Below are 24,567 nucleotides of genomic sequence, written 5' to 3' on the forward strand. Positions count from 1 at the left end.
AACTACAATAAAATGTATGAGCTTCTTGGGGTTGTGGAGAGAGGACAGTATGGAAGAATTAAACCAAATTTTGGGAAGAAGCAAAATCCCATCACAACAGTAGAGTTGCAGGGAAAAAAGGTTTGAGTCAAAGCAGCCTGTCAGATGTCGGGAATGAGAATGAAAGGAATGTCTGGAGGAAACTACATGAAGATAGATGAAAGGTTTGGGGAAAAAAAATTGGAGAAAGGACAGGAAATAAAAAGTGGATCAGTAACTATATGCTGCTATTTGCAGGGTAACATTGGAAAGACAGATACAGCAAAAGTGTTTTCTGGTGGATGTTTACTGGTTGTCTGAAAAATGGAAGAACAGAGAAATGAGGTCATTGTTGTTTGAGACTTGGTATCAGTAATGGCAAACTTCAGAGTCTAACTATCTGCTATCGATCAAAATTGGATTGATGAGTAGCAATTAATGATTATATATTTCACTGCCAATGAGATGTTACAGATGTCAGAAGTATGAACACATTGTGGGTTCATGTAAAGGGAAGCAGCTGTATGGAAGTTGTGGAGGTGAGCATGAGTATGGCAGATATGCTCCAGCTGCTAACCTGAAATGCCCAAATAAGCTTGCTATGTTTAAATGATGCTTCCTCAACAAGAATCTCAAAATGCAATGAAAATAAGCATTAGACTGGACATTAGTATGGCATTCTGGACATTGGACACAAGCAGACATTGACACAACAGTTAGCAGTGATCATTATCCAATAAAATATAATATAGGAAATAATACTTTTAATATACAGGTAATAGAAAAGTCTGTGGAATGCTGAGTCGTAAGTAAAGTGGACTGGAGAATGTGGTGAATGGTGGATGTAAGTAAGCCAAAAAGAAAAAGCTGAAATGCAACTTTACAAAAAAAAAAAAAAAAAGCTTTAATAACTTTATAGAACATACAACAGAGGAGGCACAGGTAAGGAAAATCATTCAGAAATTTTAAATACATTTTTGGAAGCATTATTGTGAAATTATATGAGGGAATGAATTATGGGGAAGGATTAAAACAATGAGTGGAATTTAAAGTAATTGTAGCTATATTGTATGAAACTATCAGCGGACACTGGCTATTCGTGACAAACAAAGGCCTCATCTGATGTTAAAGTACTGGTAAAGGTTCAAATGAAGACAAAACCAGAACACTTTAGACAGTAACATAGAGCAGGAAGACAGTACAGTATAAATGGCATCAAATTATAATAGAAATTGATGGATCCAAGCAACCAGAAATAGGTATAACAGCCGCAACATTTATTGTTCCAGAATTTGAAGTGAAACAGGCAACAAGATTATCAGATGATCTTTCAGTTTTCACAACAGAATTAATAAACAAATCAATATGCCATTACAGTCAACCCAGTGTAGTGTGTACGGATTCCCTTTCAGCCCTAGCAAGTTTACAAACTTGCAAGTTTACAAACTTGCTAGTGCTGAAAGGGTGCTGACAACTCATCTACACCGTCAATCAAATAGGAACCAGAATGTTGTATGTAAAATATTAACATTGACATCTAAGATTCAATCACTAAGAACAAATGTTAAATTTGTGTGTGTATGTTGTGAGCAGTTACCTAATGGAATGACATGATGTCACTACTGGAACAGCTGCACTGTGCATCACTATCAAGAAAATCATTTATTTTCTGTTATTTTTGAAATATAAGATATTTCTTTTTTAAAAATAAAAATATTAACGGAACATTGCAAAACAGTTCCGTTATTAGTGGGATTATCATTAGCTATTATCACAGTTATCATTACAGACCACTGGGTGGTGGTGATGCACTATTGCAGTTTGCTACCGCCATTTAAACTGAGCCTAAAATATAGTGTAAGTTACTTCCTCGCCTGTCGGGGACAGTACTCTCCACTTTACTGTGCAGCCTGCCGGGGGAGGAAGTAAACGAAGAAGACGTAGCTCTAGTAGCATGTGCAACTTGATTTAAGTTATTGATAATAATGTTTTCTGTACATATGTTACGCATGTTAAGAGTGGCCGGAGAGTGTCCGTCGTTCACTTACCCGTCAGCATTGCGCATTAATGCGGCGTTAAACATTTGTCGTTTGACGAGCCAGAGGTCCTTGATGTCAGCTGCATTTAGAAGGTCGTGTCTCAAGCACAAGTATAAGGTAATTGCTAAAACATTCTAATCATCAGTTCTCAGTGGGTAGGCAGGCCCCTGTCACTGCATCGTTGTAAACGTTGCATTGCAAGTTGTGATCAATCAGTAATATTAATGTGGAAAACGCCGCTTAGTGTTATGATCAGTTGTTGAAATAACTGTCGGATGCAGAATCGAGGCTACACTTAAGAGTGATGTAAGAGTGATGTTTTGATATCCAAAAGTGATTGTTGTATTCAAAATGCAACAAACTAGATGAACAGTGACCGTGTCCTATTTTCACTTGCTGCTTGAGAAGGTCCAGCCCTGCAGTCCTTCAGTCCAGTGTTTCTCCAGCAAGGCACACTCTGAAGATGGACAACTCATCTACACCGGCAGCCTGGCAAGAGCTGTTAGAGGTCAGTCCTACACCTTTCCTCATCAATACATTGGTGCACAACAAAACACAAAACAACATTTTTATGGAAATAATTCTAAAGTTAAGAACTTTTTTTTTTTTTTTGCATCTAGACAGTTAAAACATCAAAGGGTGTTCATATCAATTAAAAGATAGATGTTATATTGATATTTCCTGGAATATCCTTCAGCTGTTTTCCCTAACTTATTGCTTCATATTAAAACTACAATTGGGAATTTGATAGATTTAAAAAATTATACTTTTATACAAACTTTTTTTTTTACACACTGCTTAATGCAGCCATTAAAGAGGAAAATCTTTCCTTTTATATGAACCTAAAGTTCCCAAGCAGTAAGTAATGGAAGGCAGCTTTCAAAGATCTGAAGGCCAAAAAAATTGGATATTGCTCACATATACAGTGGGACCTCTACTTATGAATTTAATTTGTTCTAGAAGTTGCTTCATAACCTGAAAATTACTTAAGTAGAGATGCGTTTTCCATGTAAATGCCCTAATCTGTTCCAAGCCCCCAATAATTTGGACATAATTTTTTTTATAAATCATAAAAATGCATCAAAACATGTAACAAATACATGTTACAATTAGATTACCACACAATAAATGTAAGAATTCAGTGCAAGGCTTCTCCAGGAACAAAATGAGCTTTATTACAGGCTAATCTTACATTAGCTGTCATTACTAGCAACGAACATTAACACTTGTGGTAACACCCCCATCTAATGGACAAACATACAATAAATAAAAGTTAAACGGAGGCGACGCTGGGATACACACAAACTTGTACATATTGACGTCCCTCCTAGCCATTGGGATGACGGGAAAATTCTAGGCGATAGCCAATGGCAGAGCAGCTACAAGCATGTTTCTGTTCGCTAAACTCCGCGAGCTGCTAGTAGCAGCGGTAGCATATTTTTGACCTACGTATCCTGAACTTTCCTTCATAACAGGAGGAAATATTTTCCCGTTGAGACGCTTCGTAACCTGAAAAATTCGCATGTAGAGACATTGATAAGTAGAGGTCCCATTGTACTGCTCAAAAATTAGAGGAACACTTTTTAATCAGAGTATAGCAACCTATCAGTCAAACTTTTGGGATATTGATCTGGTCGGTTAAGTAGCGGAGGGGTTTTTTAATCAGTTTCTGCTGCTTTGTTGTTAATGACATCAAAAACAGGTGCATCAGAGGGGCAACAATGAGATGACCCCCAAAACAGGAACGGCTTTCCAGGTTGAGGCCACTGATACTTTTTTTCCCCTCTTTTGGCTGTTTTTTTTTTTTTTTTACTGACTGACTTTCTACTGCTGTAGTTATTCATTTGGCTTGGATCAACATCTCTGTTGATAGCATGGTGCGGTACCTGGACGCTACAGAGGTTGCACAAGTAGTCCAACTCCTTCAGGATGGCACATCAATACGTACCGTTGCAAAAAGGTTGTGCTGTGTAGCCCAGCACAGTCTCAAGAGCATGGAGGAGATTCCAGGAGACAGGTAGTTACTCCAGGAGAGCTGGAGAGGGCCGTAGAAGGTCCTTAAACCCTCAGCAGGATCGGTATCTGCTCCTTTATGCAAGGAGGAACAGGATGAGCACTGCCAGAGCCCTACAAAATGACCTCCAGCAGGCCACTGGTGTGAATGTTTCTGACCAAACAATCAGAAACAGGCTCCATGAGGGTGGCCTGAGAGCCCGACATCCTGTAGTGGGCTCTGGGCTCACTGCCCGGCACCATACAGCTCGATTGGCGACAGACGTGAAAGGGTCTGGAGAAGCGTGGAGAACATTATGCTGCCTACATCATCATTCAGCATGACCGGTTTGGTGGTGGGTCAGTGATGGTCTGGGGAGGCATATCCCTGGAAGGACGCATAGACCTCTACAGGTTAGATAATGGCACCCTGACTGCTATTAGGTATCAGGATGAAATCCTTGGACCCATTGTCAGAACCTTCGCTGGTGCAGTGGGACCTGGGTTCCTCTTGGTCCACAACAATACCCAACCTCATGTGGCTAGAGTATGCAGGCAGTTCTTGAAGGATGAAGTAACTGATACCATTGACTGGCCCCCACGTTCACCTGACCTAAACCTAATAGAACAGTGGTCCCCAACCTTTTTATCACCGCGGACCGGTCAGTGCTTGACAATTTTACTGTGGCCCGGGGGGGTTGAACTGTCGGATAAGTGTGCCCACAAAGACTCACAAGCGCCGCTCTCTCCTACTCGCTAGGATAACGTTTAAACATCCCTTCAGAATAAGCTACAGATACGCTACAAAGACGAATATAAAGAACATTTTATTTTCATGAAAATTTTAACTCACCATAACAACAAATCAATGGGAGCCCTGCGCTTGTTTCTCTCCAACGAGACGGTCCCATTTGGGAGTGATGGGAGACAATGACACCCGAAGTGTGTTGCTTATGCCCAGTCTACTCCATTGTTTTGTTTTAGTTGCTGTCACCGCAGAAAATCCCACTTCACACAGATAGAATGTCGGAAATGGCAACCGGGTTTTCAGTGCTGTGGTGGCAATTTCAGGGTATTCTGCCATGACTTTAAGCCAGAATACTGGACCACCAGGTACGATGCTCTCATTGCGTTCACATTTACTGATGTGGTGGCCCTTCTTCTGCCCATCATGTTCCTGTTTTTTTCTTTCAAAATACTCCAGGGGCTTGTCTTTTAAACTAGGGTGCTGGGTCTCCAAGTGGTGAAATAGTTTTGAAAGCTTCATTGCCTCATTAGCAAGCCGGTCGCCGCAAATTATGCAGAGTGGGCTTGGTATGCGGGAATCACCTACCGGGTTAAATCCATATTTTCAGTAGAACTCATGATATTGTCTGTTAAAAGCTTTCTTTTTCTTGGAAGAGGTCTCTTCTCCTGTCTCTTGATTGGGGCTTTCCCAAAATGTTTTTCAAAATAAAAGATCATTCACACTCAGCTAATGCATAAAATGGAAATATTTAATTATTTCTTGTGCGGCCTGGTACCAATTGATCCACGGACCGGTACCTGCTATGGAACCAGCTCCCTGTCCAGGTACGGGAGGCTGACTCTATCTCTACTTTTAAAATTAGGCTTACCTAAACCTACCTCTTTGAAAAAGCTTATTGTTACTAATTCTGCAGTTCCAGTTACTATCATAGACAGACAAATTATCATACTTAGGGAGTTGTCTAATCATTAGGTTAACATCTTAGCTATGCTGTTATAGGCCGAGGCTGCCGGGACCCAGAAACATGATCACCCCACTGGGTCATGGTTTCCTCTCCTCTCCCCTCGCTATTCTATCCTCTACCTGTCCTCCCCCCTCTCCTCTCTCTCTACCCAGCCGGCCATCAGCAGGAGGGTCCCCCTACATGAGCCTGGTCCTGCTCAAGGTTTCTTCCTGTTAAAGGGGAGTTTTTCCTTGCCACTGTTGCTTGTCTGGGGTTAGGCTCTGGGATTCTGGAAAGTGCCTTGAAACAATTTTGATTGTAAAAGACGCTATATAAATAAAGATTGATTTGATTTGATTCGACTGGTCCTTGGCCCGGTGGTTGGGGACAACTGCAATAGAACACCTCTGGGACATTATGTTTAGGTCCATCCGGCACCGCCAGGTTGATCCTCAGACTGTCCAGGAGCTCAGTGATGCCCTGGTCCAGATCTGGGAGGAGATCCCCCATGACACCATTCGCCGTGTCATTAGGAGCATGCCCTGAAGTTGTCAGGCATGTGTACAAGCACGTGGGGCCCACACAAACTACTACATTTTGAGTTGCTACAATGACATTTTGGCAAAATGGACCAGTCTCCTGCATCATTTTTTCACTTTCATTTTTGGGGTGTCTTTGATTTTCCCCCCCTCCCTATAGGGTGATCATTTTCATTTCTATCAAATTATGTGGCATCATTTTGTTACTAATACATCTCCTACTTTTTTTTATCAGGAAAGATATTCAAGATCATTTCCCCCTATTTAGATCTAATGTGTTTTCGAAGTGTTCCTCTAATTTTTTGAGCAGTGTATATTGTTCAGATCAGTCAGCTGCTCTCAATTTCGGTAGGAAATTAAGCACAACACCAGAACCAGATGATTCTGAAGGTAGTCTCATCTCTAATTCTAGCAAAAATGCATTAAAAGCAAACCATTGTTTGAACTGTAGAGTCAGCTGGTCAGTATTGAGGTCCAAATATGCAAGTTTTAATTTTCCATATATAATAAATGTCTTCAAAAGCCCTGAGTTGCGATTTTGGATTCCAAACATACCCGATTTGTCATGCATGGAAAATGATTTCCAATAACCACCCATAAGCTAATCTATAATTTCTCTATGTTGTCTTGTTTCAGGGGTAAAGCTTTTCTCTTACAGCACCAGTGGGTTCAGTCTCCTTATTATGCCAAAAATTCTGCTTGAGACTGGACTTGGTGTCCAGAGCTTTGCCATGCAGGCTATATTTTGTGGAGTCGTGGGTTTCTTCACTCTCATCACCCCTGCAATCCTCCACTATTTCACAAAAGGCTATGTGATCCGCCTGTACCATGACGCAGACAGAGACACCTACACTGCAGTTACATACAGCGTCTTCCTCACCGAAAAAAGAAACAGGTTTCACCAGAGGCAGGTTACGATTCCAGCTGTTAGCAAGATGTTCACCAGCTTCTATGCTGACAAGATGGGGCTACTGGTGAACCCAGACCTCTTTCTCATCCCACATGACTACAACCACTTGATGGGCTATGATAAACCCTTTACATTTGAAATTGATGACAAAAACACTGCAGAAAAAAGCTGATAGCAAACTGAGTGGAACTATATCTGCCAATCCAAATCTCAGACTACCTAAATCAGTGTAGACTTTGTCAACATTTATTTAGCAATATTTTGGAAGGTACTGTCTTGTAAAGGTTATGGTCTTTGTCATTTTAAGTGTTTTATTTTGAGGAATAATGTGATACTGCTGTTGTTTTTTTCCAACATTGTGACATTAAAAGATGCACTGTATAGTTAGTGTGAAAGAATTCTTTTTTAACGCGACAGCATGGTGGTTATTCATTGAAAAGTCATCCATCCATTAAACTGAATGAATGTAACACCTCTGCTAACAGCAGGTTGTCCTCACAAATGGGCTGAAAGTGCAGGAAATAAACAAAATGGCCACTGTGAAAAAGTTAAAACTCAGCAGCCCAGACCATGTATTGAATCACTTTATAAATTAGATTTTTCTTCTACAGGGACTAAACAAGCATACATTTATCACATGCATGGGTTATGAATGACAAGGTCAAGCAATTTTGGCTGAAACAACATGACAATGCATATAAGATTAATACTGTATCCCTGATTAAAGAAACTAAACAATCACAATAAAAATCTACCCTCTAAGGAATGTGGTTCAATCTTGTTGGAATACAAAAAAGGTTATGGGAAGAAATAAAAGCCATGAAAATGTAATCTTTAACCATTTTCTTCTTTTCTAAGATTACATTCAATTACAAATAAGGATTCAGAGATCTCAGCCTTATGCTGAACAGCCTATTGTGTTGTTTTTGGGGAAAATGTATATTATATATGCTTATTGTATAACACAGATGCTGTTAAACTCTAGAAAGGACAGCTTACACACCATAGGTCATATATATAAAAGTGTGTAGAAACCAGGAATTTGATGATCTATTCATTTACATGTTTTCAGGATAACGCAATTTCAAAATATTGACTTCATTTTTTAATAAGTATTTTGTATATATCTTTTTGTATACCCAGTTATAGATGATATTTTCATAGACAGGAGGAGCAACATTGTTCTATGATGTTTTTGTTCCATTTTTGCCTCTTAATAGTGGTCACTAAGCAACATATGTGATGTTTTACAGTATTTTGTGAAAAATGACAAAAATGTGGAAAAAGATATGAATATTAAAGGCAGCAAGAGGGCTGTTTTGCAGTTCTATTCCTGTTTTTGAGGGGGCGTGGTTGGTGACAGCATTTCAGGGGGGTCAGAAACAACATGCCTGGTGGGCGGAGAGGGTGTGCTGAACATCAGTGTGCTGTAGGAAGGTGGAATAACTGGTGTATGCCTCTGCAGCAGCTGCATGATGGTCCTGATGTCTGCTGACATGCAAGTCTCCAACCTGAAAAACACAAGATGTTTTGATAAATAAAATTTTGAGAAGCTCCCGTCTTCTTTGATTTAGCTGTCAAATGGTTTATTCTGTCAATTTTTCCTCCCCTAAAACAACAAGGATGCATTAAACTTTAATAGGACGGAGATTCCCTAGATATTGTCATTTGGGATAAATTTGTCTTTTTATCATGTTTTTTTTTATTTCTAATATATATCGAATGTCTTTAAAATGCAATCGATCATCTCTGGTGATGCTTTATCCATTTTTCCTGGAGGGGAGTATAGATTGCTGATATAGAGGTAGAACACACGATCAGATGTTTGTTCAAAGGAGTCCTTACTGGCTGATTCAAAACTCTCATACACTGACAGCGCAACTCTGAATTTCCTCCTTGATGAGGGTTGAGTTATTTTGATTGAAGTAAAAAAGTACTGATCGGGTCATGTGATCTACCTCTTAATTTGTTGATGCATTGCCTCCAGCCACTTGTCGATTGACACCTTTTGTCTCCAGCAAATGGCAGAAGATGAGGCCAGTTCGGGGTGCTTTTCAAGAGGTAAAGCCTTGCTGTGTGAGGAGAACATCTCCTGGGAACTCTGCTCCCCTTGGCTCTCTGTTCCTGAGAGTGTATCTGCTCAATAGTGAGACAGAGTGAGGCAACAGTGCTGTATATTTCTGTGACTATACATCCCAGAACCACCTGAAAGAGTACAGATCCGCTGTCTTCTGTCGGGTTCTGAAGATCCACCCTCAATGACTGCAATGTGAGCAGGACTGGAACCATCCTCACTGGTGAACACAGCTCCATGTTAACCCTCAGGCCACAGGAGGAAATAAAGCAATTTTGCAAATATAGACCAAACAACTTGGTGGTGCTTGTTTCTGGACAACCCTGCGTTATCTGTTATGTTTTGTTAAAATCTATATTGGCTTTTTAGTCTTTCAGTAAGACATATTCTTTCCCTTGTACTATTGATTTTAACTTAATCTGATATTACATTATATATAACAAAGGTTGGTCTAAGTACAAATAAATATTCACCATGTTTAGGTTGTCTTCATCCTTCCCCTGCTTGGTGTGTCCCCAGGTGTGTGAAACTGTCTCCCCCTGTATTAAAACCTTGCTGTGCCATAATTAGCCTTGTTTCCATACAGTGCTCTTGTCTACATGTTCTTTCTAGATTCCTTGTGTTTTGTTTCAGTTGCTTCAGTCCTCTCTGTGTCTTGGTGATCAGGGTCTGATTTGACTGACTTGGGCTGATTTCAGCTTTGACTTTGGACAGTCAAACTTAGTACCAACTTGAGCCTTGCATATTTTAAACTCACCAGTACCTATATCTGGGCTAAACTGTTTCAAATTATACACTTTGAAGTCAAATTGAAAGTTTTATATTTTTATTATTTAAGGACGTACTTTTAAATATCAATGACTATATGAATACCAATTCTTACTTTGTGTGTCTGTGACTGTTGTTCTGGACATCACGATGCTCCCAGTTCCTGCTTCTGTTGTTGGTTCCCAATCTCTCTACAGATGACACGTCACCTGGTGGAAACGCATCCACAACTAAATGTTACAAAAGATGTAGAAAAAACAACTGTTTCTGTAACCTCCTAAGAATCCAATTAAGAGTTCCTAACTTGATGTTTTCTGTGATGACCTTCATTTCACATGATAGAATCTGAGACACGAAATGCAGCTCAAGATTTTGACATTGAAAAAAAAAACAAAGAAATCATGTTTTTCCAATGGTAACACTATTATTCATGCACAAAATCTTTCCCCTTTTTGCTTTTATTTATATTAAGAGACTTTTATGTACTTTAGAAAAGTCTAGGAAAACACAAAAAAAGTGTTTTTACAGTCCACCCTTTGTTTCCCTGTGGCGACCTTTCTGTGGCGACCAACAGTTTATGTTGTGCTAAATGTCACCTGTGTTCCCGAACAAGCGGTTGTATTTCCTCTTTGGTTTGTAAAAATCAGAGTCTGAACCAGCTTCTGCACCAGCTCCGTTGTTCAGCTGGGTGAGGGGAGGAGAAGAATGTGCATTAGTAACATTTCTCCTCATCCTTGACCACTCAAACGGCTCTACCTGACAAGTCCACATCCACATACATTCTGACAGCAGAGGCACACCTTCAGGAAGGCTTTTGGGGTTCACTGTCTTGCTAAAGGACACTCTGATGTGTAAAAGAGCCACTCAAGGGAACAAACATAAGGCACTTTGAAATAAGTTATATTTGTTTGAACTATGGTGTCTACAACAGCCAATCTCATCAAGCATGTAGCCAAATAGCACCAGCTAAACTGAGCACTGAACAGTGTAGGAATGAGACAGACTGCAGAATGAATAAAAACCCCTGGAGTATAGGTTTAAAGGTTTAGTGGGTTTGAGGAAGTAAGAGAATAGTTATTGTATTTTGTGTATAAAATTAAGTCCTACTTTTTAAATTCTGTCTCATAGATTAATGCTATGATAAACCACTCCAGATTTCAGCCTCTAACTGGCCATTAGTCTCTCTTTCCCACTATAAACAGTCCATTTATCCTCAGACCAGGTGTGATGAGTCATTTTTACTTGGTCACAATTTGTGACAGGATTTATAGACATTCATTTTTCAAAAAAGTAACACAAGTAATCATACATCATTGAGATTGAAAGTAATCTCCAAATTGGACCAAAACGTATCACAAAATTCAGGGTACATATCCAGAACCTGCAGAAACAAATACAAGAAATGAATTAGGAGCCAAACATAAAGATGTACTCAAGTTATATCATCAAATAACTCCATATACTGGAATGAGTAGTTATTTGCATGTCTTTATTGGATGGGTGTAAAGAGATAACCTCTAGCATATCCTCCCGACTTATTTTGTGCAGATCACAGTAGGTCAGGGCTCTGACATCAGCACTGGATTTTCCAGGAAGAACATAGAGATTAATTGGCTCTCCAAATATATCGTTCTTTCCTATGGCAGAAGAAGACATGTGAAGGATATGAGCAGAAATATCAATGTGTTAAACTTTTCCCAGATATACAGCCATAAAAACACATCTCGCTTGATTCACGTGTTCACTGCTCACCTAATATTCACTGCTCACCTAATATAGCGACCACCACACGCCCTTTGAGGATCTCTATAGATCCTCTGGAGATGAAGTACAGAGCTGAGATCAGGTCACCAGCATGGACCAGAGTGTCCCCTGGAGGAGCATGGGCGGTCTTAAACCTCATGGCCAGCGCTCTCAGACAACCTTTTGTAGATCCTAAACGTAATAATGATCAAACATTTTCCCAATGTTCTTTTTTATGGCACACATAAGATTTATTTTGTAAGTTTCCCCCCAATTTAATTTCTTTAAAAGATTATTTGTTTGTTAAAAAAAAGCCACAAGTTGTCTGTTATTCATATTGTTGTTTTATTTCTGTTTTTTCTGTTACTTCCTGTCTTCCCTGCTTCAATCTTCCCACCTTACTTGTCTTTCCCTACCTCCCTGTGTTTCACCTGTATCTTGTTGGCCCTTGCCAAAAAAAGTATCTAGCAAACTGCTCATGTTTTGTTATAATGGCTTGGTCATGTCTATCCTAACTAGTTCTTACATTAACTCCCACTGCTCAGAAAAACACTTCATGTCCATGTTCTTTTGCTCTTTAGTTATTTTGAAGACATTAGTAAAAGTTCAATAGTTTTCCTCCAAACTTTTCAACCTTTTTTTCTACATTTTTTAAACACGTCACTTGACTGGACTGGAGTTTTTCTGTTTGTTTTTTTAAAATTCTTTTCACGCACATTACTCACAGTTCGTCTGAAAGCTTTAGCTGCTGTTTACTAATGTTGATGTGACTGTATGTGTCATTTGGGGGTTAAATTACTGTACTGGAAATATCTTCTATCCATACAAATCATACATGACTAACTGCATCAGTGTTCTGTTGTGTTGTTTGAAATATTGTAAGAATCAGAAAGTGAGAGGACCATTTAAAGTGACATGATGCTAGCAGAAATGTCTACATATTAATTTACATTTTGATATAGCCAAATGTTTACTACTATATATTTAATATTGTTGCATGTGGCTGAATTTAAAGGCATAAAATTAATTATATGGGCAGAGGTTTAAAATTGATTACTGATCATTTCATCTGGTCTAAATAATCAGATATTGTGACAGCAACATATATCTAAATAATTCAATGGCTGCTGGTGATGTTCTACTGTGTGAATTTTAATATTTTTATGAAAACTTCTGCTGCGAATGTAAGTTGGCATTACCTTTGAATGCTTTACAGTTCTGTAGCAGAGTCCTGTTGAGGTGGAGACAAATATCTGCCTGGAGACACTCTGGAAAACCCTTTAAAACCTTAAAGAGAAATATGGATGGATAACATGAACATACAGCAGAGCTTTGGAAAACCACATGCACAAATCTCCCACAAGGCCCAACAGAGAAATGTAACAAGGATCTACTGTTGCATTTTAACCAAAACTGTTTAGTTCTGATATGGTTCTATTTTTACTACAGGTATGTGGTTGCTTCAGCTATAGGCTGGTATATACGTATAACAGCTTTATCATCCCAGTCTGACACAGCATCACTCTTACATTTACAGTACTGTTCACTGTATCTTGCTCATCCACATTTAATTAAATTAAATTAATTTAATTAAAACTTTAACAAATGAAACAAAATAAATGCTTTATTGAACCAAACCACATATCAGGAGTAGAGCAGGACTTAACAGCCATTTTGTCAGGATAAGCCTAAATAAATTTTGGTATTTGTGGTATTTTATCTTCTGACATCAATATGTTAATGTGATAATAAAGTATTTGCCTATTCTGGTCACCAGTAGTATTTGCCTATTCTGGTCACCAGAATACCAGTTAAATATGGGGACTGCTATTTGCACATTTAAAAAACTCGCAATTTTTCAAGATTTTTTAACCATTCCGCCCTGGATATTTCTTATCACGCTGGTGATAAAGTCACTCATACTTACGGCATTCATGTCAATCCCATTAGTGTATGACCACTCGTGTTGGAAGTATTCCTCAAGTCGCTGTCTCAGAGGGTTTGGAATCTGGTGGAAGCGGATGAACTCCCGAACTCTTATCATCTGAGCATGATAGCGGGCTGTGCCAGAGTACAGCCTCTGGATTATGGCTGACACATTACCAAAGATACTGGCATACATCAGAGCTGGAGACAGACGTTAACACTCTGTTACCACTAAACAGTGACGTTAAATTACTGTCGGCACAATAACATTATCAAAGCTAAAGGTCACCTCCGATAAGCATAACACAGATGGAGAAGATCTTCTCAGAGTTTGTGTTTGGGGAAACGTTTCCAAAACCTACACTGGTCAGACTGCTGAAGGTGAAGTATAGAGCGGTGACATATTTATCCCTGATAGACGGACCAGACCCAACCATGGAGTCATTGTACGGCTTCCCCAGCTGCTCCCCCAGATTGTCCAGCCAGCCGATTCCAGCTGAAGTTGAGTGCTCAACGTTACCAATGGCATACCTGTGGGAATGACAAAAACAGCAACAAAATCAAGGAAATGACGTATGACTATGACCAGATCCTAAAAGAAGTGAAACTGCTTGAACACAACATTTAATCTTGATAAAGAAAAATACAACATGAATGATTTTTTAAAAATAATTGTCAAATATTACTGCTGATTATTATCTGAATTATTAAAATAAATAATCAAAATAAGACCATATTTAAAGGTTTTTCACTAAAAGCTTCAGCAATAAGAAAATTATTTTATTTTATTTTATTCAGAATTGAAATGAAGAAAGTCATGTACCAGATACAGGCCAGCCAGTGGGCAATTAGAGCAAAGGTACACATGAGGAGAAAGAGGACAGCGGCACCATACTCTGAGTAACGATCCAACTTCCTGGCTACACGAACCAATCGCAACAGCCGAGCCGTTTTCAGCAAGCCAATCAGGGTGGTGGTCTGTCAGGAGTAGCAAAACCTTGAAAGTATGCATTTTATATACACTGCTCAAAAAAATTAGAGGAACACTTTGAAAACACATCAGATCTAAACGGGGGGAAAAATGATCTTGAATATCTTTCCTGATAAAAAAAAGTAGGAGATGTATTAGTAACAAAATGATGCCACATAATTTGATAGAAATGAAAATGATCACCCTATAGGGAGGGGGGGTGATAAAAGACACCCCAAAAATGAGAGTGAAAAAATGATGCAGGAGACTGGTCCATTTTGCCAAAATATTGTAGCAACTCAAAATGATTCTCAGTAGTTTGTGTGGCCCCCACGTGCTTGTACGCATGCCTGACAACTTTGGGGCATGCTCCTAATGAGACGACGAATGGTGTCCTGGGGGATCTCCTCCCAGATCTGGACCAGGGCATCGATGAGCTCCTGGACAGGCTGAGGATCAACCTGGCGGCGCCGGATGGACCTAAACATAATGTCCCAGAGGTGTTCTATTGGGTTTAGGTCAGGTGAACGTGAGGGCCAGTCAATGGTATCAATTCCTTCATCCTCCAGGAAATGCCTGCATACTCTAGCCACATGAGGTCGGGCATTGTCGTGGACCAGAAGGAACCCAGGTCCCACTGCACCAGCGTAGGTTCTGACAGTGGGTCCAAGGATTTCATCCCGATACCTACCGGTAATAGCAGTCAGGGTGCCATTATCTAACCTGTAGAGGTCTGTGCGTCCTTCCAGGGATATGCCTCCCCAGACCATCACTGACCCACCACCAAACCGGTCATGCTGAATGATGTTACAGGCAGCATAACGTTCTCCACAGCAGCTCCAGACCCTTTCACGTCTGGCGCAGGTGCTCATGTTGAACCAGCTCTCATCAGTGAAGAGTACAGGACACCAGTGGCGTAGTTGCCAGTTCTGGTGGTCTATGGCAAATGCCAATCGAGCTCTACGGTGCCAGGCAGTAAGCACAGGGCCCACTACAGGACGTCGGGCCCTCAGGCCACCCTCATGGAGCCTGTTTCTGATTGTTTGGTCAGAAACATTCACACCAGTGGCCTGCTGGAGGTCATTTTGTAGGGCTCTGGCAGTGCTCATCCTGTTCCTCCTTGCATAAAGGAGCAGATACCGATCCTGCTGAGGGTTTAAGGACCTTCTACGGCCCTCTCCAGCTCTCCTGGAGTAACTACCTGTCTCCTGGAATCTCCTCCATGCTCTTGAGACTGTGCTGGGCTACACAGCACAACCTTCTTGCAACGGCACATATTGATGTGCCATCCTGGAGGAGTTGGACTACTTGTGCAACCTCTGTAGCGTCCAGGTACCGCACCATGCTATCAACAGAGATGTTGATCCAAACCAAATGAATAACTACAGCAGTAGAAAGTCAGTCAGTAAAAAATCAGCCAAAAGAGACGAGGAGGGGGAAAAAAGTATCAGTGGCCACAACCTGGAAAGCCATTCCTGTTTTGGGGGCCAATGTTGATTTAATTAACAACAAAGCAGCAGAATCTGATTAACAACCCCCTCTGCTACTTAACTGACCTGATCAATATCCCAGAAGTTTGACTGATAGGTTGCTATACTCTGATTAAAAAGTGTTCCTTTTTGAGCAGTGCCTATTCCATAACAAACAAGATTTTCTCCTCTAGAGTTCAGAACTTGATGTGTAGCCCTCTCTTCTCTCTTTCCGCTCGTTCCCTCCACCTTACCTCTCCTTCTCCACCTCCCCTCAGCACTTCGTCTGCTGAACGAAAGATGAGGAGGTCAAAGGGAATGGCTGCCACCATGTCGATGAGGAACCACCCTTTAAAGTAGTGAACGGCAATAAGGGATGACTGAGTAACCACCTGAGAAAGAGAACAATATTTACTCTATCCATTCACCCATTCTGGACCATTCCATCCCAGGGCACAAATGTTTTGGCAACCAAGAGGCAACTATCCTAAACACCATCCAACTCTTGCTGCAAAGATTTCTCAAGAAACATCACTAACGCATAATTTTCTTCATCTTACCTCTCTAAATGTCAGTCAAAGTATCTAAATAATGGTGATTACACAGTTATGATTCCTGCCTAACCTAACATTTACTGCTTATAAGCAGGCATATGAGTGATCTGTTGTTAGTCTGCTCACCTCTTCATTGGAGTTAACATATGTGGTTCTGAAGTTGATGACAATATCAACAATGAACATGATGTCAACGATAAAATCCACCACATCGAGGGGAGAACAGGAGTAACCGCAGGTCTGCATGGCTGTTTCCTCCTGGTCACTAGAAACACGTTTAAGGGACTTTGTTTTCAAATGTGACAACTACTGCCAGTAACCAGAATCGACACGCTAAGAATGTATCATAAATATCATGAAAGATCCATTCTGATGCAAGAGACACAAATACATATTTAACCCAGTATGTATTCTTGACCACATGGGGGCGCCAGGGTGCATCTCTTGCCTGCCCTTCCAAGTAACCATGATGTAACGTGTGTATCTTTAACTGTGTGGTATGTATTCTTTAGTAGATTAAAAAACATGGAAAAATAAAGTACAGTTTAATGGTTTATAAACACAGCAGAAATTCAACAAACCTCAGGAGAAATGTGGCAGAGTATGGGGTAAATATGGCTGTATAAATCACGAGGAGCAGAATGACCCAGTCCCACACAGCTTTGAACGGACTGTAGTGAAGGATGGTCCACTTTTGGATCCTGGGAGTCTGTAGCTTATACTCTGGCAGCACATCATCCCCCAGAGACAGAACCTGGAGCAGACAAACGTGGCTTAATCTCTGTGTATAAGGACTGTTTAATGAACACAGGTGATGGCAGTCAGCTCAAACCAGGATCCATCCATCCATCCATCCATCCATCCATCCATCCATCCATCCATCATCACTTTTCCATTAATATGGTCTGTACATACGTGTGTGCTTAAAAAACCTTCACAGCTCCAGACAAAATGATACAACAGATGACATGAACACCAGTGAGAGACACTGAGGCTGCTGCATCCACAGACTTGCTTTAGTGCATTTTATGATGTTTGCGCTTATAGTACACCAGTAAAAAAGGGTCAGAGTCCAGTCACCTACATAAGGTTGTAAAATTACTCATCTACTTTAAGCTGCTCATCCGAAGAGAAAAGCTGTGATCAGAAACCATGATCGAGCGCGATGTCTGGACACGGCATCTAAAAATGATGAGCAGCTCTTGATTTTATTTTATCTAGTTTGGAAGAGGAAAAAGAGGTTGAGTGACCTGCGTAACTTTCTCAGTGACATGATGAGTTCTGTCTATCAGTTTGGAGGGTGGTCGTATTTCACCAGGAGGTAATGTCACAAAGGTGTTTGCCTTCGTGTCTAACAGACTTTGGGTCATCGGCCGTTTGCACTGGGGACAGAGGGACAGAAGGACATTAACTCCTTGTACACATATTACTCTGTGTGTGACACAGAGAGAGAGAGAGAGAGAGAGAGAGAGAGAGAGAGAGAGAGACATATTGTCACAATGATACAAATAAATCTGTTTCTTTTGTAAAAAATAGACGTTTTCGGGACTAGGCACACTCCTCCTGTCATTGCTTCATAATGTAGGAGGTGATTTAATGTGTTACCTGGATGTTTGGCAGGAAATGCAGATCTGTGCTGAATGGTGCAATGGATGGATTGCTTTTTTCAGCTGTTTCTATACCGGCTGAAATAGAGAAGAGAGAATCTTTGTAATGGAACAGGTATAAAAATAATTGAATAAGAAGTACTAAGTTGAAAAAAAATGTTTGCCTACTCAAGTTTGGATTGATTATAACCGTGATAAACTTAGGGGCCTCACATTACTCAATGAATCCTTCTGTCAGAACTTTGTGCTGGTTTTCTTCTAGTTGAGGTGAAGCTACAGCTTCATTTCTTTCTGCAATCACCAGTTTAAGTCTGGAAATCTTGAATGAAATCATACTATTCTCACCAGTACAGCTGTGTCTCAGCTGTAGTCTCTTTTGCCAGTACCTCTGGTCACTCTTGATATCATCCACTGAAGAGGAATGCTTCAGGCTGCATTCTACCCTGCTCAGGAGAAAATAATAAACTCTGTAAAAGACCATCATCAAAGGATTAAAACAGCATTTTTTCTGCATTTGTTCAGTTCATGACTGCAGTTAGAACCTAGTTCTGTGAATCAGTTGCTATCTCAGGGTATTTCTAAAACCATTCCAGTGACAGGATCACCGGCTGCATCCTGCCAACTGAAGAAGCCTTAAACTTGATACTGAACCTCAACTTGTCCCTGAAGGTGTGAGGTTGTCTCCATCCTCCTTCACACTTAGAATGTGTGTATGCAGTGTTTGGTCCTGAACCTCTCAGGGATAGATTAGATCACATGATCACTCTAGATGGTATCTCATTAACATCTAGTCTCTCTGTGAGGAATCTAGGAGTAACCTTTAATCAAAATCTCTCCTTCAACTCACATATTCAATTAGTCTCTAGAAGTGCCTTTTTTCACCAGAGGAACATCACAAAGATTAGGAAGCTACTGACGTGGCATGATGCTGAAAAGTTAATTCATGCTTTTGTTGTTTCCAGGCTCGACTATTGTAATTCTTTATTATCAGAGGCCTCCCTGCTATGGAACCAGCTCCCTGTCCAGGTACGGGAGGCTGACTCCATCGCTACTTTTAAGATCAGACTTAAAACCTACCTCTTTGAAAAAGCTTATTGTTACTAATTCTGTAGTTCCAGTTACTATCATAGATAGACAAATTACCATACTTAGGGGGCCGTCTAATCGTTAGGTCACATCTTAGCTATGCTGTTATAGGCCAAGGCTGCAGGGGTCCGGAAACATGATCACCTGACAGGCCTCTGTAACCCCACTGGGTCATGGTTTCCTCTCCTCTCCTTCTCCTCATCAAGCAGACTAGTTATGCTGATTCCTGTGTAGTTTTTCTCCCCCCCCCCCACATTCATTTACAGGTATTGCCGCCTTCGGAGCTGCATGATGACCTCCGGCCCCGCTGACCCGCTGTATAGTGTATTTTTGTGTGTGTTTCTGTGCTCTGTGCCTCTCCTCTCCTCTCCTCTCCCCTCCTTCTCCTCTCCTCTCTCTTTACCCAGCCGGCCATCAGCAGGAGGGTCCCCCTACATGAGCCTGGTCCTGCTCAAGGTTTCTTCCTTGCCACTGTTGCTTGTCTGGGGTTAGGCCCTTGGATTCTGGAAAGCGCCTTGAAACAATTTTGATCGTATAAGACGCTATATAAATAAAGATTGATTTGAATGCAGACACCTGCACACTCATCTGAGCCAAGATTATGGATGACAGGATCTTTATGCCGAGGATCGCCGGTCATCTGATGACTCTGTTCACCTCTGTGGGCCCTTCATGGGGGGACTTGTTTGGTTTTGTGTCAGCCTAAATGAGTATCTCATCTATCAGCGACTGCTTCATTTGGCATTTATGGAGTGCTGTTGTTTTTTCTACTCTAGCTGTGCTTCATGGCAGCCTTCGAGGCTTGTAGCTTCTTTGGCCCACACATACACTCATTTTTTGCCATTGTGACGGTTACTGCTTTGAGATCACTGTGGTCTTATCTCATCCCTCTATCTACTGAGTACTGAGGTATTGTGTTGATTTCAGTCTCAACCCCTGAGTGGAACTGGTCCTATCAAGGACCCTTCTCAGTGTCATGGGATGGTTTTTATTGTTATACTATCTACTATTTTATTGATTTACTATTTTAAACCACCGTGGTGATCTTGCTTCATGGGTGGCATTGGTCCTTGTGGCTAATGCTGTAGCCTCAATAGAGGCAAGTAACATTTATCCTAATATTGATTGTTCACTCATTTACTTACTCATTACAATGGCTAATGTTAGGTGATTATAATAATGAAATATAGACGTATAAAATAGAAACTTAAAAAAAGTAAGTATATGAAAATTACCTTGCTGGAAAACACAGAGATGGTAGTGGTGGTTTCTTGTCTTCACATCTCTCTCCAAAATCTGAACCTGTGTCTACATTTCTATCCCCCTGTATGGATTCCATTAAGTTATCCGTTTGTTGTCTCATCTCACAAACAATGATTTGCTCTTCTTCCGCCTCATTCTCTGTATTATCCCACAGCAGTAGTCCAGCTCCTGCCCCCTCTAGCTGCTGTCTCTCAGGGAGGGACAGCAGTTTGTCCAGGGCCACAGACTCATGTCCAAGGGCAGGCAGGTCAGTCCAGGAGCTCAGCTCGCTGGGCTGTGGTACGATGCCTGTCCCCAATCTGAAAGAGCTCAGGAGGACACGGAGACGCTGTCTCCAAGCTGGACAGAGAAAAGGCAGTAAAAAATATATATAAAATATGAACAGATTTTTTCTTTAAAGAGGTACATATAACTGCAAAATGTACTTGTGTGACATTTTGGATAATGGGAATGAGTTTGTTGATTTCCAACTTTTAAAAAAAAAAGTGGTATGATTCATTAAAGAACAGTTTCAAGTAAAAGTGCTTACCAACGCTGAGCCAAGGAATACGCATCATTCTGTTGAGTTCTCTGCTGGGGGAGCTACTGGAGGATCTGGTGTCATTTGGAAGCTCAAAGTTGAGGATAAACATAATGACCAGGCCGTCTTCATTCTTAACGGGAACCACATTGATCACACAGTGAAAACAAATGCCTGAAGACACACAGAGAGACATGGAAAGATTGTTTTGGATGGGCTGGCAGATTCTTCATGTAATTCCACGTGATTCCTCTAAATGGAGACAAAATAAAAATACAGTTGCTGGACTATTCTATGCTAATATTTAATAGCACAGATATAATAAATCTCTAATATAATATAATACAGATATAGTACTGTAACAATACATAATGGATTTGCCAAATGTGGCCCCATGATCCAAATTTTAAAGAGTATAAAAGTGTGTAAAGCTGACACAATTTCAGAAGCTAGCATGCAAACAGCTTAAGAGAAATTTTATTTGTAGAAAAAATGGCGCACTGTTCAATACCAATCGGATGATAGCAGAGGAATTTATCTGTGACTATCAGTCCTCAGTCTGCCCTTTGGAAACAGAAACATATTTATGAAGCTACATAGAAACTTAATAAAGTCACAATAAAATGAGACCATCTGCTCACTCTCACTGACACAGATGCCCCCCCCCCCCCCCCCCCCCCACACACACACACACACGGATATGAAGATATATAATTGACCTTGTAACAATATAGAATATCACTATGCTCATGCATCAGTATCCTTTTCCAATGGAGAGTAAATAGTTGAACATAAATCAGAAAGTAAACTATCTGAAGTTGAGCATCTAGTTTCAGCATATATTTGTACATGGCTCTTTTTTCCATTTGAACATCAATTTGTTTAAACACTGCAGACAATGGCCTACAGATCTGTTGCCCAGGCTACCACCAAAAGTGTGAGATGGCATCGATTAAATTCAAACTGCAGTACATTTGACATTAATGTTCCAAAAACACAAGTATTATTTAAAATGTACAATCAAATCACAATCAATCTGCTGAAACCTTCTAGGCACCTGCATTACTACACACACACACACGCACGCGCACGCACACACGCACACATACACACACGCACACACATACGTGTGTCCACATGTGTGTTTATGTGGTAAGGTCATTGTGAAGGATATGCTGTGTTTAGGGACCGAATTAGGATCATAGTTTTCATTAGAGAATAAATACCACACAAGTAGAAACGAGAAGATTAAAGATTAATGGAGAGGCAGAAGATTATCCATACAAACACATTCACTCTGCTCCTGACTCACACCATGCTGTTTCTGCCCTACTACACCCTCCACTCTCTTCTTCTTTGTCTTTCTTTTCTCTCTGAATAGACAATATATGCTATTTCAATTACATGTCTGCATTTCTTTGAACATTTCTTTGACTTTTCCATTTTAATATGCAAAATCAAATATACAAATACCACATACAGAAGGCAAAATACCCTGTAAAATTCATGATTAATCACATAATAATCATTTAAATCTGTTGTTCAACAATGGTATTCCATTACCTAAAATTGTTCCTGTATTGATAAGTGTGAACGTGTGAAAGGTCCATACTACCACATGTATCGTGTCACCATCATAATGCTGCTACACTTCTCTGAGACAACATAGGTTTGTTGAAAAGATAAAGGATCATTTATACTTTTGCCTTTTAATTTCCAGTTTGACTGATCATTGAATGATAAAGACTGAATATATTGTTTTAAACCACTCAAAGATACTTTTAAGATCTTCGTAAGAAGATAAGAGGACTCAAAATCTTGCTAGAGCCATTTAATGTGATCCATTTCCATGGATCATGGTTCCATGGTTAATGTGTGCTATCTAAACTGCACAACAAAAGTCAAATTCCGTGAGTCAGCTTACAATGCTGGACATCACTGACAGAAATGAACATTTGGGTTTCCCAGGTCAGTCAGTCAGACAAGCAGGCAGGCAGGCAGGCAGGCAGCCAGCCAGCCAGCCAGCCATATGTGTATTATGTTTGTTTGAAAACATGAGTAAGTTGAGGATGATACCTTCTTTGGTGTAGAGGGTCATCTCCACTCTCCTCTCCTCTGCTCCCAGTAGTGCTTTAGCCATCTGGGCCACCGCTGGTCTCTTTGTATGTGGACCATACAGGAAGCTGCAGGTACATGGCTTCTGCATCACCTCAGCTCGGGAGTAACCACACATCCCACAGAAGGCATCATTACAGAAGATGATGGCGCAGTTTTCCACTTGTGCGTTGGCGATAATAAAGTTTCGATCTTTGGGAAGAAAGAAAAGGGAGGATGAGAAAGGTAACATATGATGTAACTGTTATCATCCATGCAGTGTGACTGTCTGGTCCAGGTACAGCATTAGCCTTGGTCTGGAATAAACTGTTCATAGGTTTAAAGTGAACCACTGGCAGGAGGCAGGAAAGAGCAGAAGAAATGAATAATAGTGTGGGTGGGGGGAAGCAAAAACCTTATCAAATTAAGACAGGAATCATCATGTTTTATCATGTAAAAGAGATAAGGTACAAATGGATAGAAGAATGCAGCATGTAAGCGAACAAATACTTCACTGTACCGTGATAAAGGCATATCAACCTGAATCTGGACCATAATTTACGTAGTATAGCAATGCTGGGAACTATATAAGTTCCCAGCATTGTTATACTACGTAAATTTTACTACGTAACCCTTAAATTGATGGGGGTCACTCATAATTCTTAAATAACATAACAGGATTTACTTTACAAATAAAGTGTTAAAGTAAAAGTTACATGATTTTAGAATGTGCTAGTTAGAACATGGCCATTTTTAAAAAAATGTAAATTACTGAGCAGTTCATCCAAAGAAAACAAAGCTGTTTAAAAGCAGGAATAACATTAATGTTTGCCACATGACTATGTTCATAGTCATGTTCACGTAACTCTGTGATGAATTCAAACTTACTCTGCCCCTCGAATTTTCGGATGATGGTGTCGAGGAAAGTGTTCTGGTGCGCCACATGACCTCGTCTCACGGGCATGGTTCGGATCACGGTTCCTACAGGCTGTGCGTTATGAGGCTGCAGCGCAACAACGTCCCCAAACCGGGTTTCTAGCAGTAGATTTAAAAAAAAAAACTATCCCACTTTAGCTACTTTGACGCGGACCTCCTGGATGGTCAGACCTCTTCTTTCATCTCCACCAAATGCACGCCCATCATCGCAATCCTGCGCTCTGATTGGTCCAGGCCGCGTCCGGATTTGTGCCAATCAAAGCAGCGAAATTCAAATTCATTGGAAAAGGACGCGCAAATTGCAGCCACTTACCCTTTAGTAGTGGTAAATTTTGGTCTTATTTCAGGCAGTTTAGTAGAATTTCTAC

The 24,567-nt window shown here is 40.5% G+C and overlaps 2 protein-coding genes across 7 annotated transcripts; one reads left to right on the top strand and one right to left on the bottom strand.

Moving 5' to 3' along the window:
• Positions 1 to 1,894: 1,894 nt before the first annotated feature.
• On the top strand, positions 1,895 to 7,951 carry tmem70 (transmembrane protein 70). 4 transcript variants are annotated; one of them, XM_057057571.1, is made up of 4 exons: positions 1,895 to 2,174; positions 2,466 to 2,565; positions 5,034 to 5,162; positions 6,916 to 7,951. In XM_057057571.1, exons 3-4 carry the CDS (start codon positions 5,132 to 5,134, stop codon positions 7,359 to 7,361), a joined length of 477 nt encoding a protein of 158 aa, XP_056913551.1. In that variant the 5' UTR covers positions 1,895 to 2,174; positions 2,466 to 2,565; positions 5,034 to 5,131; the 3' UTR covers positions 7,362 to 7,951. The 4 variants fall into 4 exon arrangements, with proteins under 4 accessions (XP_056913551.1, XP_056913549.1, XP_056913552.1 ...); XM_057057572.1 differs by having other exon boundaries at positions 1,903 to 2,174; positions 2,472 to 2,565; XM_057057569.1 differs by lacking the exon at positions 5,034 to 5,162.
• LOC130539294 (potassium voltage-gated channel subfamily H member 6-like) lies at positions 7,682 to 24,567 on the bottom strand. 3 transcript variants are annotated; one of them, XM_057057538.1, is made up of 22 exons: positions 24,152 to 24,562; positions 23,246 to 23,476; positions 21,179 to 21,343; positions 20,622 to 20,988; positions 18,646 to 18,767; positions 18,299 to 18,378; positions 17,944 to 18,075; positions 17,275 to 17,447; positions 16,820 to 16,958; positions 16,394 to 16,531; positions 14,524 to 14,678; positions 13,990 to 14,231; positions 13,702 to 13,901; positions 12,974 to 13,061; positions 11,802 to 11,966; positions 11,547 to 11,668; positions 11,341 to 11,412; positions 10,628 to 10,715; positions 10,147 to 10,240; positions 9,395 to 9,483; positions 9,148 to 9,325; positions 7,682 to 8,700 (listed from the first exon to the last, which is right to left on the bottom strand). In XM_057057538.1, the coding sequence occupies exons 1-22, from the start codon at positions 24,225 to 24,227 to the stop codon at positions 8,517 to 8,519; spliced, it is 3,300 nt and encodes a 1,099-aa protein (XP_056913518.1). In that variant the 5' UTR covers positions 24,228 to 24,562; the 3' UTR covers positions 7,682 to 8,516. The 3 variants fall into 3 exon arrangements, with proteins under 3 accessions (XP_056913518.1, XP_056913519.1, XP_056913520.1); XM_057057539.1 differs by having other exon boundaries at positions 18,646 to 18,743; positions 24,152 to 24,560; XM_057057540.1 differs by lacking the exon at positions 9,148 to 9,325 and having other exon boundaries at positions 24,152 to 24,567.

Source organism: Takifugu flavidus, chromosome 15 (genome assembly GCF_003711565.1).
Source record: "Takifugu flavidus isolate HTHZ2018 chromosome 15, ASM371156v2, whole genome shotgun sequence".
Classification (NCBI taxonomy): domain Eukaryota; kingdom Metazoa; phylum Chordata; class Actinopteri; order Tetraodontiformes; family Tetraodontidae; genus Takifugu; species Takifugu flavidus.

Excerpts from the sequence above, each read along its gene's own strand:
- tmem70 (XM_057057569.1), top strand. The coding sequence starts at position 2,004 with ATGTTTTCTGTACATATGTTACGCATGTTAAGAGTGGCCGGAGAGTGT. Across the intron at positions 2,175-2,465 it reads GTCTCAAGCACAAGTATAAG|GTCCAGCCCTGCAGTCCTTC; the intron begins GTAATTGCTAAA and ends CTGCTTGAGAAG. Across the intron at positions 2,566-6,915 it reads CCTGGCAAGAGCTGTTAGAG|GGGTAAAGCTTTTCTCTTAC; the intron begins GTCAGTCCTACA and ends GTCTTGTTTCAG.
- LOC130539294 (XM_057057538.1), bottom strand. The coding sequence starts at position 24,227 with ATGCCCGTGAGACGAGGTCATGTGGCGCACCAGAACACTTTCCTCGAC. Across the intron at positions 20,989-21,178 it reads TATTCCTTGGCTCAGCGTTG|CTTGGAGACAGCGTCTCCGT; the intron begins GTAAGCACTTTT and ends TTCTCTGTCCAG. Across the intron at positions 11,967-12,973 it reads GAACTGTAAAGCATTCAAAG|GATCTACAAAAGGTTGTCTG; the intron begins GTAATGCCAACT and ends TATTACGTTTAG.